The sequence below is a fragment of the Syngnathus typhle genome, linkage group LG5 (genome assembly GCF_033458585.1).
Source record: "Syngnathus typhle isolate RoL2023-S1 ecotype Sweden linkage group LG5, RoL_Styp_1.0, whole genome shotgun sequence".
Taxonomy (NCBI): domain Eukaryota; kingdom Metazoa; phylum Chordata; class Actinopteri; order Syngnathiformes; family Syngnathidae; genus Syngnathus; species Syngnathus typhle.
The window spans coordinates 3,342,920-3,359,385 of NC_083742.1; the positions used below are offsets into that span (position 1 = coordinate 3,342,920).

Here is a 16,466-nt window from a genome sequence, read left to right on the forward strand (position 1 = left end):
CGTGAATGAATCGCAGCAGGCTTTAAGATATCGGCAAATATCGTATCGTAGTTCTTCGTATCGATATTATATCTTATCGTGACAAAACCCGCGATTTACACCCCTACTAGTTATCGCTAATTGTATTAGTAATTGTACAGAAAGCTGACATGTTTTCACGACAGTCTTCTAACAATTACCTGATCACAAATTTCCTGAATCAAAGATCATCATGTGTAACAAATGTAAAGCAATGAATGGAGCTAGTCTTTTTCCACTCAATCCTAGCACTATCCCTCATTTGCAGCATAGTCAGAGTGTTCCAAATGCAGTATGCCTGAGTACGCCATATTTGACATTGCAGAAACAGAAATAGACTCGTTGCGGACAGGGCAAGACATTGTTAGATAAACTGTAAAATCCCACTTCAGGCCCTCACGGATGATTTAGTCAGTCGTGCATCATGTATCAGGGGCATTTGAGGACTGCCTGCCAACCCCCGATTTTGTGTACTAGTGAAAAACCCAACACACCTGCACCGTTCAATTGAAATAGGCGTGCGATTAAATTACTTTTACAGGGATGAGAATGACAAATGTGAAAATGCACGGAAAAGTAGCGGGGGGGAGGGATACACGCTGTCACGGCGGGCAGGTGAATGCCCGCGAGAGTCACCGACGCTAACATTGTATAAATAAATAATTTTCTCAAAGGATTTACATGATTCACGAAAATACTTTAGACGGAAAAAAAACCCACGGAAATCTGCGGATCCCTTGGAAATTCTCATCCCTGTTTTTAAGATATTTATTATAGTTTGTTCAATTGTGTTATTTCGACAATAATTCATCATCCCATGCTGTTGTCATATTAATGAATGAAATACCATGACATCCACCGTGAACGAAGTGCCGAATTTGTCTGCTTGCACCTCAATTGAATGCTATACCAGCAGAGCTACATAATTTAGTTAGCCTGGTATGTATTCTTTAAGAAGGGGGACCGGAGGGTGTGTTCCAATTACAGGGGAATCACACTCCTCAGCCTCCCTGGTAAGGTCTATTCAGGGGTGCTGGAGAGGAGGGTCCGTCGGGAGGTCGAACCTCGGATTCAGGAGAAGCAGTGTGGCTTTTGTCCTAGCCGTAGGACAGTGGACCAGCTCTACACCCTCGGCAGGATCCTCGAGGGTGCATGGGAGTTCGCCCAACCAGTCCACGTGTTTTGTGGACTTGGAGAAGGGAGGTTCTGTGGAGGGTGCTTCGGGGGTACGGTGTGCCGAGCCAACTGATATGGGCGGTTTGGTCCCTGTATCATCGATGCCAGAGTTTGGTCCGCATTTCCGGCAGTAAGTCGGATTCGTTCCCAGTGAGGGTTGGACTTTGCCAAGGCTGCCCTTTGTCACCAATTCTGTTCATAATTTTTATGGACAGAATTTCGAGGCGCAGCCGAGGCGTTGAGGGGGTCCGGTTTGGGGACCTCAGCATCGCGTCTCTGCTTTCTGCAGACGACGTGGTGCTGTTGGCTTCTTCAGGCCGTGATCTCCAGCTCTCACTGAAGCGGTTCGCAGCCGAGTGGGAAGCGGTTGGGATGAGGGTCAGCACCTCCAAATCCGAGTCCATGGTCTTCGATCGGAAAAGGGTGGAATGCCCTCTCCAGATCGGGGATGAGATCCTGCCCCAAGTGGAGGAGTTCAAGTATCTTGGGGTCTTGTTCACGTCGGCTGTAATGCTGTAATGCGGACTCTGTACCGGTCCGTCGTGGTAAAGAGAGAGCTGAGCCAAAAAGCAAAGCTCTCAATTTACCGTTCGATTCACGCTCCTACCCTCACCTATAGTCACGCGCTATGGGTCGTGACCGAAAGAACGAGATCCCGGACACAAGCAGCCGAAATGATTTTTTTCCGCAGGATGTCTGGGTAGAGTCGCTACTCCTTCACGTTGAGAGGAGCCAGATGAGGTGGCTCGGGCATCTCATCAGGATGCCTCCTGGACGCTTCCCTGGGGAGATGTTCCGGGCATGTCCCACCGGTAGCAGACCCCGGGGACGACCCAGGACGCTCTGGAGAGACTATGTCGCCCGACCCCAGATGGATGGATGGATGGTATGTATTAGTGGTGTAACGATTCATCGATACATCGATATAATGCTCTACGATTTATTGGCATCGATGCTAAACGTAAACATCGATTTATATCGCCGTGTTTGACCTCGGACATTAGACGAGACTTTATTTTGAAATCCAGTTCATTGTTGCTCGCTTCCTCTTTCCGGGAGCAGTGCGCGCGGCGTTGTTGTGTTGTGAGCAGAGCAGGAAAACGGACAAGACACGTGCAGTTTGTAAATCCTGCCATGCGGTGATCAAATATTCAGGGAGCACAAATTTCGCCGCACATTTAAAGAAAAAACACATCAAAGTTCAGTGTTAAAATAAGCACTTTGTATACTACAATACTCTTGTAATTTCCTAAATAAAGAGTTTGCAGTACCTTGTTGATTTTGCGTATGAATTGTTATAAATCAGGATATTGATCTATATTTTTTATTAAAAAATATATATATCGATCGGAGAGCACTATATCGCGATATATCGTGAATGAATCGCAGCAGGCTTTAAGATATTGGCAAATATCGTATCGTAGTTCTTTGTATCGATATGATATCGTATCGTGACAAAACCCGCGAGTATGTATTCTACTTTTTGTCACCAAATTGTTAGATGTACTGTGAGGCATGTCAGGAATGCCTGGTGAGGCACAGCATGTGTACAAAATTTGTAAACACACAGAAATATACCACTATCAGTGGACAAACACTACTGCAGAGTACGTTTTGTTACCAAAATTTCGGATGAGTTGGGGGCGAGGAAACTGCAATGGACAACCATGAGAGGCGCACCAAGGTCCCAAATATGCTAGACTAGACTTGGGCAGGCACAAAAATGAAGTTACGCCTGTTTTTACGCCGAGCGCAAGGGCAGCAGTCTACCAAAATAGAGCCCATAGAGTTGTATTTTCAGTGAGAGTCAGTCTCAGATAAACTAAAATACAGTTCGTAATTTGGCATGGCACTTATTTGAGCCCAATATTTAGTTCAGGAATAGGGAACCTTAGTCCTACAAGAGCCATATCCTGCCTATTTTCCGTCTCGCCAATACTGCAACATACCTGATGATCAAATGATCAGGATCCTTTCAGGTTTCTATAGAGCTTGCTGAGGAGCTGATCATTTGAATCAGGTGTGATGCAGCAGGGAGAAATGGATATCAGAGAAAGTATGAAAGTACGACCGGGGTTCCCTACCCCTGATCTAGTTGAATCCTTTAAATAATCAATCAAAAACTTAAAATTAACAGTATTTAATATATAGGTAGAATAATTAAATGACAATACAACCTTCTGTAACATCTGTGGAGATTTAGAGCGGATCTTACCTTCCACCAAAAACAATGACCGGACAATCTGTGGCTGACATTTGAAGTTTCAACACACTGATCATGACAGCATAATCTGCAATTGCCTGTTCCACTGTCAACAGGCCAATCTGAGGTATGTTGAAGGAGTCATTGCCAAAAGGGAGAGACTTGCCGTAGTACCTCTGTAAGGGGAGAACATGATTGTTGTGAAAGTTAAATGACAATAAGAGTAATACTGTTTTCAGTTCTTGAGATTGTGTTTTGAGTAGTTGCATCAGATAAATTGCATTGAAGATGCTGTATTATTCTTGGGGAACACAACGTGTTAAATGCATTTGCTAGCTTCTCGCTCACGCTAACGCTAGTATTAGCTTACTTTGTAGCTCGACTGCAGTGCTTGTTTACAAGACGTGTTCATAAATATTGTGAGGGGATTTATTTTGTTACATATTATGTATGTATGTATGGACAAGTCCTCTGCCGTTGATATATTTTAATCAATCAAAAACTTTTTCAATCAAAAACGCAATCTCGGCTAAAATATGTCCAACCGGAAAGGGAGGTGCACATCTTGCGGCCTGGAGGGAGTGGGGTGTGAAGGATCTCATTTGCATTTAAAGAGACCGCACCAAAACGGCTTGCTCCGAGTTGCACCTCAGAACAAGTAGAAAAGAGGGACGAGGAAAACGAGGAATTCAAACAAAAGTATCGCTGTTCCACTTTATATCGACCACAACTGAATGAGTAAAACGTAAAACTGTAGAATTTATTACCGTGATACTTACACCAAAACCATAACCTTTACTATTAACCCCTTATCCTAACATTCATCCCAAACCTAACCCTAACCCTTGTTTGAAACTGTGGTGAATTCTCTTCGATGGTCAGCTGGTCTTCCAAACAAGATGGTGAAAAAGTGGCTGGCTTGGGGAAGGAAAACTTCAGTCACACATGGCTGATTGGGGAAAGATTTTATTCAACCGATGTCAGAGAGAAGTGTCTCGCGCCCTAGCCAAGATGTCGAGTCCCCTTGTCTACTCTCGTCCTAAACCTTATACTCTTGCGCTTCCCTCCACGCGGGAGCGCGCAGATAGGGCTGTTGGCTGACCTATGACCCCGCAGTTGCCTCCTCATCTCTACATCATGTGCATCTTAGCAGTTGTTAATGGAAGCCAGATGTGTCTGGCGCCAATGAGTCTACCTTCCTGGACCAAGCCCTAAACAATACCACACGAACCTGACCCGAACATGACCTGGTCATACTTAGGCTTACTAGTGAGATATACATTGCATGATACCAGAATAAAAATTCACAACATTCCCCCCTGCCGGGGCACATCAAGTGCCCCGGCAACAACTCAACACGAAAAAGACACCGGTACATCAAAAACCTTCCCCCAACCATTTCATGGTTTTCGTCTACAATTTGGACCTATTTGTCTCATCCTAAATCATGCTCAAGGCATGCTACTTAAGGTTACATTAACTAGGAAAGCTCAACCTAATTTAATAGCAAATTCCTCCCTGACAGCAATCTGAGGCCTCTCAGGAACCACATTTGACCAAGATCGAATCCCCCAACCCCATCAACTGATTGACGCCGTCCGCACACCCCCCTTCGGTAATATATCACCAACGCCATCAATTTGGAGAGGAAAAGTTTGCTGTGGCCCGTTAGAAGCCCCAAAAAGCCGCCGGACCGCCGTCGAAAAAACCTCGCCAATCTAATGACGAGGAAAAAGAGGGAGGCCCATTCTACACCCCCGGAGGCGCCTCTCACCTGGCGAGAGTCAGGTGAAGGGAGCTCCGGCACACACCACATTTCACAAAGCGTAGCATGAGCCCTAAACACAGCAACAAGCAGAACCATGACCCTCAAACACAGATCGCTCAACATGCAACGTCGTATCGTAAACATGCCACGGGGCAAGCAAATGAGGTCACATAATAAAGTAAATAACATGGCAACAAAACAACGATGTAACACAGTGAGGTATATAAAAACGAATCGTCAAAGCATGCAAGAACATTAAACCCGGTGTTGCGCTGCCCCCCTCGCATGCACAAGTGCGTGCAGATATGAAATCCAGTCCCCTGATCCGTCAGTGGAAAATAGCACTAGTAGTAGACGGCACCGTCCCGGGCCGGCTGTCCGTTCAGTGTCCTCCTGTTGCTTATGATGGCCGTTGACTCCCGTGCAAGGCCCCGGTCAGCAGCCAGGCGACCTATGCCAAGCTAAAGCTACTGTCTGTATCGAGTGACTTTAACAGTGCGAACATGTGGAGTCATAATGTCAAAGGTAGCAGCCCAGGCCGGACGTCCTTCCGGCCCCGACGGCCACCGCTGGCAGGGCAACACAACCCGATAGCTCCAGTGTTTCCAGCCCCCTCAAATAATTATTTGGCGGTGATGGGGCAACGAGGAAAAGCTGTGTCAATCGTCTCATCGAAATCTCATCAGAACGCCCGAGGGCTCCCGACACCTACCCCTCGTTTCCAGAGGCCCACGCGGTCCCTGAAACAAACAAACAAACAAACAAACAAACTAACAAGCAAACAAACAAGCAAACAAACAAGCAAACACTCCAGGACTCATTCCCCTCATTCCTCGTCGTGCCGACAGCGTTGTCAGATCCCCCCAGTCACAATGTAACTTCTACCTGGTCCTGGTAGCCTTTCCTGTCACAGATGTCCCTGTCTCAATCACACTGTCATCTTTCTGAAGTCCCGTCAGTCATGTCACTTCAGCCGCTCTTTTTCCCGTCCAAATACTATTTGTCACCCCCAAACTCCTTCTTCAGTCTAAAGATGTGTAGCATTCTCAAACCGGTACCCCTCACAATACTGTAGTTTCCTACCTTTATGTATCCGTGCCTTATGTTCGAGCCACCTCACTGTTCAAACCAGTCATCATTCTGAAACAACGCTCATGTAATCTTTCCAAAACGGTACAGCCACCAAATCCTCTCCGTATTCGTTATGCCAACTACTCGTCCTAAAATGTATAATTAAACATTTGCCCTGTAATAGCAGCTTTAATGCAGTCACGTGTTCAGAAATTTCCCACTTCCTTGTCTCTGGCCCCGTCTTCCTCACATTCAATAACCTTCCAAACTTTCGTTGTGTATTGTGCCACTGTCCATTCCCAAATCACTGTATGATTTGTCCTTCGCACTTTGTCATTGAAAAACCTTAAACCTTATTGTCACTAAATTGTTACCACGCTTCGCATCCATTCCAGGCTGTTGTCTCCCGTCAACTCCCTTTCTTTCAAGACGCTTCTTCTGCTCCTTCCATCACTGCTAGTTGAATTCTGGCGTGTCCTGTTAAAGCTTAAAAACAAGTGAATTTGGAAAAAAACTTTGTATATCACAATTACAAATTGCAACCTACTCACCCTTTCCTGTTTTACCACTCCCCCCTTTTGACACATTCACCCAATGTGTCATTACGTATCAAAAGGAACCTGCAAAGCGTCCCCTCTCATCACCACACTCATTGTAGCCAGGCCCACGGAACCTCTAGCTTCCATCTGGGCCCCGGGACCGTCACCCCAAGTCTCTGAAACTTGACTGTCCACCACACACTCGGCAACACACACAAAAATCAGCGCACTCCTGTCAGTGAGCTTATAGCCCTGCTGACAGCGGACATTTGTACACACAAAAACAGACATCAAGTATCAAAACAAAAACAGTCATAAAATGAATCCTGGCGCTCCGGGATCCTGTCCTGAAAACCATGTAATCAACAGGTTCATTATAAAAACCAAAAGGGCAAGGGTTAACATATTCTCGTAAATTCAACACAAACGTTCCACGAACGCAATCGACAACCTGCAAGAACGAAAAAAAATTACGCAAACAATGCGCAATCCGCTCCTTGGCTGGTGGCCGTTGCTGCTGCTGCTGCAAAAAATCAAGTCACACAGAAAAACAAAGCAGAGCTCGCTCATGTCGCAAGCAAGCTCAAGCGTCAACCATTTGGTCACTGTCCACCTAGTCCGTCACCCCGTTGGGTGAGCTCAAAGTCGTCACACGTCAAATCGTCCAAAGTCTTGATGTTCAATACTAGTTCTGTCTTGTCTGACCATATCACTGAAACGGGCCTTCTCCATCGAACCGTTTTGTTGTTGATGGTGCCCCTGATTGATCATTGAACCATGGTTCCGATCGGAACTCATCACTTACCAGTTCCAGTCCCTCCGATCTGTACCACCCCTTCAGGTGAGAGGAATCTTATCCTCAATGGCAAACACATCACCCCAACTTCAGACCTCTCTGGCCAATCATACTGCGCACACACAGCCGTAGATGATCACATGCGCACTCACCCATCCACACACTCACGGACACACTCATCCGTCTCTATCACTCAGCTCTCCCCCCAAACCAAGCAAAGTTAGTATGTTAGTGTGTAGGCAAATATTGACTCCTAATAGTGACTCTTCACATTCGGACATACTCGTCAACATGACCTATTGTAAAATCTCCAATTCAATTTTCCATAAACTCGCCCATCAGATTCATCGCAAATTGTCATATATGTCTATCTGAGGGACTAACTGTGGGACCCGCGTTTTGAGGGAGCCTCCATACCCTCGTATTGGTCCTACAAACTCGATCTCTATTACTTATGTTAATTAAATTCAATAAAGATGGGTCAGACTATTCTCTCTGGCTTTTTACGTCATCATTTGGCTCTCCCCCTTTTTCCCCGTTGTCTTGCTCAAAACTGTTTCTCAGTCTGCTTCTCTTTATTGCCCCTCTTGGCGAGTCTCATTCCCCCCTTTTTCTTTTCTTCTTTTTTTTTTTCTATTTCCTTCTTCTTCCTAAAACTCCTGCCTGTCACACCATCCAACACCTCTCCCTACTTCCTTAAGTGGTCGCCTATCACCACTCCTTTCATCCACTCACTCGCGCGGTCTGCCCCCCTTCTGCAAAGCTGCAGCTCCACACAGGGAGCTCCGAGCCTTCTCCCTCGAATGAGCAGTTTTTAATGTAACTTACGTCATTGCCGTCCAGATCTTCTATCCTCAACCTCTCCTGCTGTCAATCCCTGTTAAAATGGCAAATTCCTACTTGCTCCAATCCGATCTATGACAATGGAGTTTTCCCTTATCAGACCCTTCGAATATCTATGTCCTCCTATTATCTTCGCCTCCACCTCTTAGTAGTTCTTTTGACAGAATCTCCTATTGGTAACCCTACAGCGGACTGTTTAGCATATAATCCCTTACTTCGCTCTCCTGCTTCTACATTGCCGTGTGGGTGCAGTTGAATTTGAGCCCTATCTCAGTCATTATCTTGTTACCTGTGGCCTTGTGCGACTCCTATGCATGAATGTGTGAAAGTCAAAAATTTAACGGATCCAACTTTCTGACTACCCAACCTCCACTATGGTGCAACAAACTTCTATCGTATTGAGTAGGTACATCGAGCGTCCTAGCTTCTCCTTGGCTGAATCCACTTTAGTCTAGATGTCCCATTCTAAAATGTATCTAACTCGATTTCTACTTCTTATGTCTGGTGAGCCAAAACATCAGATCTCGCACCTGTTTCTCACCGTTTTAGCCTACTGGTTTTATTCAAATCTGTTCAATCTCTGACCATGATGCTTCTCTCTGTAGCTCTACACATTATTCAATTTTTTATCAAATCTCCTCAGTTCTGTCAAACCCAGTGCACAATGAAGCTCCTGTCCACTCTAACCCAAGCCCCACGAGGTCTTAGCACCGCCAGGAGTGCGATTTGGCCGTCGGACATTTCAAGTCCATATCTTCTGCCGCACCTCACCCTCTCAAGATGGTGTCCTTTTGTCGTTGCTTCAGAGCCAACACATCCATCACTCTCGAATGAGTCCATTGTTCAAATGTCCATTTTTTCTTCAACATTGTGAGTTCCTCCACTTCTCACTGTCTTTTCTCGTCTCCGAGGATGTTGTCTATCCTCCGGAGTGTACTTGCCCCCTCCAAGCACAACAACAGTCTTACTTTGTCCTTGCCAAAGGTCAAAGGTGCCTCAAAGCCAGGCACCGTCTTGTAGTCGTCCGCGGCTGCAGGCGGAGTCTCGGGGTCGAGTTTTCAGGGATCCTGGCACTGAGAGAGACAGACTGGGACACCAAACTTGTAAGGCTATCTCCAAATGTAGCTGCTGCCCTCCATTCACTAGTAACGTTTGTTTACCAAAAGTCGAATTCTCCTAGTAACAGCAATGTCGTCTTTATATTGTAAGTCCTGCAACTCATCCTATTGTCGAGCTACGTTTTGTCTATAGTTCCAATTTAATGGGACAGTACATTGTGTCTTCAGTATCATTATTCAAAATTAACTCCGAGGTCTGCGTCCCACAACTAGCCCTGATCTATGTCTTGATCTCTCACGCGTTATTACCTGTGTCATGCTTGCTCAAAAATGCGACTTAGAATATGTGCTGTGAATTTCCAATCTCCTCGATCAAAGTGGATCCCGCTTCTCAGCTCTCCTCTCTCATGCTCCTGTTAGCCTGCAATTGTTCAAATCAAAAATGTTATTGTCTTTTAACTGTCTTTCTGTTGAACCTCTAAGTCTCTCGTGTTGCTAACTTATCTCCTCCAGGAAATGATTTAAAGGGTGTTAAAGAAAGGACCAATAGATTACTCCCAATATCTCCTCATTATTTACGAGTTAGCCCCCCTTTCTTCTCTCACTCCCTCTGTCTATCTGTCTCTGGCTGCATTTTGGCGTCCTGACGTAAATTAGTGAAGAATTTGGGGGCAGCGCTCCACGAAGCCTTTCCTCAGACGACCTGGGAGTTCTGTCCGTGTCTCTTTGCCCTCTGGGAGGAGACGTGCGCGTCCACCGTCTCATATTTGTTTGGTCAATCTTGTTCAAGTTAACGTAATCACTCACTTTCTCATTAGTTGTCAGATGGGCTAGGGGCGCTAGCCGCCCTCAACAGGCTCCCTCTTAATTTACGAGCGAACCCCCCTTTCTTCACTTTCTCCCCCCACCTATCGGTCTTGGGCCGAATGTGTAGCGTCCTGCCATAGATCACTGCTGCCACGGCCCAACTGTTTTCTTAAGACACACAGGTACACAAACATTAGTATTTTAGTGAGTATTGCAAGCATGTCTCTCTCTTGCCTATTTGCAAACTGTTCAACATTAGTGCCAGTGAAGTTTCAGTTTCAATCATGCACGTTCGTTGTTAATCATGCACCCTTTGCTCATCCACATTTGATCTCCCCTCGTCATGTCTCAGTTCTCATCGACATTGACCTCTACCGGGGGGACCCAGCCTCGCCTTTGCGGGCTCCTCGGCACAGCGCCCTCGGACAAGGGGGGGGGGGGGGGGGTCAGCGTATCAATGTTGACGCCACGGGCTGGCCAGGCCCGCGCGTCTCGCCGGCCCCCACCTTTGCCGACAGAGCACCATTCCGCGCCTTGGAGCACCCAGGGCCCCCTCCTTTCTTCTCACACTGCCGTCTCCCTTCCCCCATGCGTGTGCACATAAACGCACACACACCGAGCGCGCACACAACCGCACATGCACACACCCATCCGCGCGCACGCACGCCCGCTCAATACACACCGCGCGCACGCAGAGCTCACACACTCACACGCATCCGCACGCACGCGCACCACATACACCAAGCGCGCACACAGCTCAGACGAACGACAACTGACAGAAACTTCACAGACATTACGCACAAACATAGAACACAGACAAAGGGATTCGAATCCATCTCTCATGTAGCTTCTCACTAACCGCTTCCATGCGGTTTGGTCATTCTGTGTCTTCTTACCGTGCGCAGGTGCACTTACAAACAAGCCCTTTGCACTTCTCGTCTTTGTTTCCCCTAATAGCGCTTTGCATTTCCCCTTATACTGCAGATTTTTAACTTCAGTGTGCACACAAATTACTTTTTTTACATGGTATACCAAAATTAACCCCCTGAGGCCTCTTTTTCCACGTTTTCCAATTTCTATCGGCTGCGCACTCCTCCGCTCTGCCAATTGCGGTCTGCTGCAAGCCGTAAATTTTATCAGACTTTGACAGGAGTGTGTGCTATTACAGTGCGCCTCGCCAATCGGAATCGGACCGTGACGACTTGGGTACAACCGCAGCGCACCGGTTCACCCCGGTAAGTTGCCCGAAGAGTGTCTCTCTAAGCGGCTAACGCACCAGCTGTCAGCCGGGGGAACCTTGCAACCCGCACAAGCTCCTAATCTGATCAGTGCTCAAATAACGTGGTCTGCGCGCATCATTCTTCTCGGCACCCTGGTCCCAGACCCAGCCGGTAAATTTCCCACATTCGTTCACACAGTTACGGATGCCAAGGCTGCGCACTCCTCCGCTTTGCCAATTGCGGTCTGCCTCAAGCCTCCCTTTTTCGTGCGACCTATATATAGAGACAAATGCCCCCACCGGACATCTCGACCACATTGAGTGTGATCTCAACTACATTGAGTGTGATCTCAACGTCCCAGCACGACCCCGGGAATTGTGCCTCCGGTGGCTTGGTGGTGCCCGTCTCTTGTCGCACACAGTGTTCAATCGTACCTGTGTTTCCGCCTCAATCACACAGCTAAAATTTCCATCCTCCATCGGATCTGTAGCCAAAACAAAGTCCACGTTTTATGGGACTTTCTATTATTCTTCTCTCGTGACAGCCGATCAGCGATGTCCCAGACATCCTGTCCTGTTTCACGTGCCCTCTCTCGGAGCATTTTCTTTCTCATTCATCATTCACACCAGACATGTCACTCACACTGTTGTGCACATTCCCCATTAAGTTTTATGCAATTTTCCCATTTTTATTTGCCTTCTTTCTTTTTTTTTTTTTTTTTTTTTTCTATTTTTATTGAACATTTTCATTTTTCTATTGGGGCTACACCCCCCTTTCAAACTCCACATCTCGTCGACATCCAGCTAGGGGAGACCAATCCCCCCCCTTTTTGCCAGCCACTGGCACACCAGGCCCGTTAACTGTCCCGCTCAGGAGCCACTCCATCCCCCCCCACACCAGGCACGAGCACATTGCGATACTGTGAGTGGAAGCTTCTCACCTCAAACTCAGCCTGCCGGCCGGACGCTCGATGCTCGCACCCAGGCGGGCGAGGGCTCCCCGAAGGACAAGAGAACTGTTCGTGACGCCAAAATTGTGGTGAATTCTCTTCGATGGTCAGCTGGTCTTCCAAACAAGATGGTGAAAAAGTGGCTGGCTTGGGGAAGGAAAACTTCAGTCACACATGGCTGATTGGGGAAAGATTTTATTCAACCGATGTCAGAGAGAAGTGTCTCGCGCCCTAGCCAAGATGTCGAGTCCCCTTGTCTACTCTCGTCCTAAACCTTATACTCTTGCGCTTCCCTCCACGCGGGAGCGCGCAGATAGGGCTGTTGGCTGACCTATGACCCCGCAGTTGCCTCCTCATCTCTACATCATGTGCATCTTAGCAGTTGTTAATGGAAGCCAGATGTGTCTGGCGCCAATGAGTCTACCTTCCTGGACCAAGCCCTAAACAATACCACACGAACCTGACCCGAACATGACCTGGTCATACTTAGGCTTACTAGTGAGATATACATTGCATGATACCAGAATAAAAATTCACAACAAAACCCTAACTTTAATTTGAAACTAATTTGAAACCCTATGATACAAACAAAAGAAAAGTCTGCAAAATAGAGAGGTTGCAAAAGGTCAACCGCAATATAGCAAGCAAGCACCATGATCTTGTCCCCAAAATCGATATAATCTACAGTAATTTATGCCAGTGTCACATATGGATGGGGAAGCCAAATAACCTTGGTTGTCTATTTTTAGCTTTCAACACACAAAAACAAGTGATGTACCATTTCTTACATGTTCAGCAAATATGACCAAGGCTTCTTGCTGAGCAGCCAATTCGCTAAGAAATCCGGAGTTTAAGGCAAACACCCAGATGTCCCCCTCATTGCCAGTGTAGAAAAAAACTGGACCATATCCAATCTTCCAGTATTTATCTGCAGAGGGAAGCAGGACAGAAATCAAGAACCATTATTGGTTGTTTGAAAAGTAAAAATGTCAGTCAAAACTTACCATTGATCAGGTATCGCTGAAAAAATGTCCCATTCCCCATGGAATTAAAGTTGAAATGGTCGAGGCGCTGGGCAAAGTACTTTTCTTTGAAAAGGGGTTGTGTCTGGTATCTATGTATTCCTGTCTAACAAAACACAGATCATTTGTTCATTGTAATGTGACAATTTGCACCAAAACGGTAATTGAATATGGTAATTGAGTAAAATGGTAATCAGGTAGAACAGTAATCAAGCAATGCAGTAATTTGAGTAATAAAATAATCAAATACAATGATCGCACCACCAGACTCCCCAACAGCTTCATACTCCAGGCTGTTAGGATCCTGAACTCTCTCCCCCTTTCTGCGTAGTGTCCTGTACTTTTGCGCTATGCTTACTGTCTGCTGTATGCACACTTGCTCCGTTTTTCTCTTCTTATTTATTGGGTTATTTGTTTATTTATTATTTATTCATCACTCTTATTATTTATTGTTTGTACCTTCTTGTTTTTATTTTGTGTCGTTTACTTGTATGTCTATCGTGTGCTATGTCTCGTCACCGTGGGATAGAGGAAACGTAATTTCGGTTTCTTTGTGTGTCTTAACATGTGAAGAGATTGACAATAAAGCAGACTTTGACTTTGAATACAGTAATAGAGTAATCGAGTAACACATTAATCAAAGTAGAAAATAGCCCCAAACAGATCATAAAAATATCTCTGCAACACCTGGAGGGGTAGATGATACTTTCCTACAATGTTGGAGACTCCAAGTGCACAAGAAAATGAATATACCGTTTTTTTCCATGTATAATGCGCCCCCATGTATAATACGCACCCTAAAAATGGCATGTCGATGCTGGAAAAAAGCCTGTACCCATGTATAATACGCACCCAAATTTTGACTCCTACTTAAGTCCGTAAACATAAAATTATCTCAGAAAAAAAGATCATCTTTGGGAACAACCGGATGTTATTCTGCCGGTCAGTATCACTGCGCATGCGCTAGCAAACTCAATAGCAAAGAAATGTTTTTTAGGACAATAAATTAGTTAAATTTTGCGCATTATACATGGAAAAACGGTAAAAGAAAAAAGTGTATTTTCCATGATATGTATGTATCTACCTACCTGTCTCTAAGGTACAGTCACAATAAAACCCGCTTTTTATTGATTATTCCTTTGTAATGTATTTCGTTTTACATATCTCTTACTTATCTATTGCTATGTGTAATTATCTGCAGTATTAAGGAGTTATCGATGTGGGGGGTTTTGGCTGTGGAACTAATTAAACGAATTAAAGTGTATTCTTATGCAAATATTTGATCCAACAAACTATATTTCAACATATGAAGTAGGTACCGGAACGAATTAAATTCGTATGTAGAGGTTTGACTATATCTCGGCGGTTGTAATGGCCAAATCCAAACATTTGGTGTTGAACCCTGACTCCATGAAATCAAGATTCCGACGGCTGCTAAACCTCCTAGCAGCAAAGGAATGATGTAATTTCAGAAATAGCACTACAGTTTCAAAGGTTGTAAGCAGGGACAATCAAATAATGCCGTACGCCTGTGCAAAAAGTGAAATAAAAACGACCGTGAAACTCATATTACCTTAGCACTGCTGTGTGACAGCGTTTGTATAAGATCTGCAGTTAACAACAAAGTTAATGCTACAAAACCGGACTTCATGTTAGACACAGACGCCTTTCCGTCCGTACTCCGTATCATTTCTTTCTTGATGTCTTGTTGGTCACCAAACCGTGCTCCTTCACGTGTTACTATTACAGTTGTTAAATAGAGAAGACGCCGACAGATGACCACGTCACTAGCGCGTGTCACGTGTCAACAGTTTTTCGTGCTAGAAAACCCTTTTTACTTTCTCCACGTGACTAAATGTATTTGACAAAATTAAATCAAATTTAGGGATTACAAATGCTGTTACTAATGCTGTTACGAATATCACGGAATGACTGAAACAAAATTGAGTATTTAAAGAAGACTAGTATTTAAAGAAAATCCACTTTTTTAGCTTTTTTTTTTAATATATACGTTTTATTGTGCACTTGAAGTCTCCATTTTAGAAATGTTTAATCTAATCCCTCCAGGTGCTGCAGGTATTTTCTAATTTAGACTATAGATTTATATGCTTTTATAATCAGTTTGGGGGATATTTTTAGTCCGTTCAATTTGATCTATATCTATTGTGTATTTTGAATTATTAGTGTCACAGTCTTTGCAGCGAGACAGCCAAACAAGGTAATGGGTGTGGCCATACGGTTTCGCAAATCCGCCATCTATTACTCGAATGGAGTTTAGTTTAGTGATGTGCATTCCAGTTCTTTTAGGCGAACTGAACCTTTAGAATCAGTTATTCCAAAAGATTCGTTCAAACGAATCGTTCAATGAATCCCCCCCATTCCTACCCCCACCCCCACCCACTCACACACACACACACTGATACGTTTTTTGTTTTGTTTTTTACATCCAGTGGAAACAACCCATATACATCAAACAATACAACTACACAACCCCGACAAATTATTATTTATAATAATAATTGGCTCGGGTATTTAACACATTTCTTTCTATAATTATTAGGGGTGTAAATCGCGGGTTTTGTCACGATACGATATCGTATCGATACAAAGAACTACGATACGATATTTGCAGATATCTTAAAGCCTGCTGCGATTCATTCACGATATATCGCGATATAGTGCTCTACGATCGATTTTTTTTTTTAAATAAAAAATATAGAACAATATCCTGATTTATAACAACTCATACGCAAAATCAACAAGGTACTGCAAACTCTTTATTTAGGAAATTACAAGAGTATTGTAGTATACAAAGTGCTTATTTTAACACTGAACTTTGATGTGTTTTTTCTTTAAATGTGCGGCGAAATTTGTGCTCCCTGAATATTTGATCACCGCATGGCAGGATTTACAAACTGCACGTGTCTTGTCCGTTGAGCCATCTTTTCTTTGGAATCCAAAGTGCTTCCAAACGAATGACTTAAAGCCTAAAGGGG

At 44.8% G+C, this 16,466-nt stretch overlaps 1 protein-coding gene across 6 annotated transcripts in view; it reads right to left on the reverse strand.

Annotated features, from left to right (window-relative positions):
- dpp7 (dipeptidyl-peptidase 7) overlaps positions 1-15,284 on the reverse strand; it is a 97,904-nt gene extending 82,620 nt beyond the window's left edge. For 4 of the 6 annotated variants that reach the window (XM_061277696.1, XM_061277694.1, XM_061277692.1 and 1 more), the window contains exons 1-4: positions 15,044-15,283; positions 13,453-13,576; positions 13,237-13,376; positions 3,410-3,573 (exon numbers count right to left, since the gene is read on the reverse strand). In XM_061277696.1, coding sequence (XP_061133680.1) covers positions 3,410-3,573; positions 13,237-13,376; positions 13,453-13,576; positions 15,044-15,160 — 545 coding nt within the window. In that variant the 5' untranslated portion in view covers positions 15,161-15,283. Of the gene's footprint in view, positions 1-3,409; positions 3,574-13,236; positions 13,377-13,452; positions 13,577-15,043 lie in introns of all 6 variants that reach the window. The other 2 variants (XM_061277693.1, XM_061277697.1) reach the window with 1 other exon arrangement.
- Between the last annotated feature and the right edge of the window lie 1,182 nt (positions 15,285-16,466).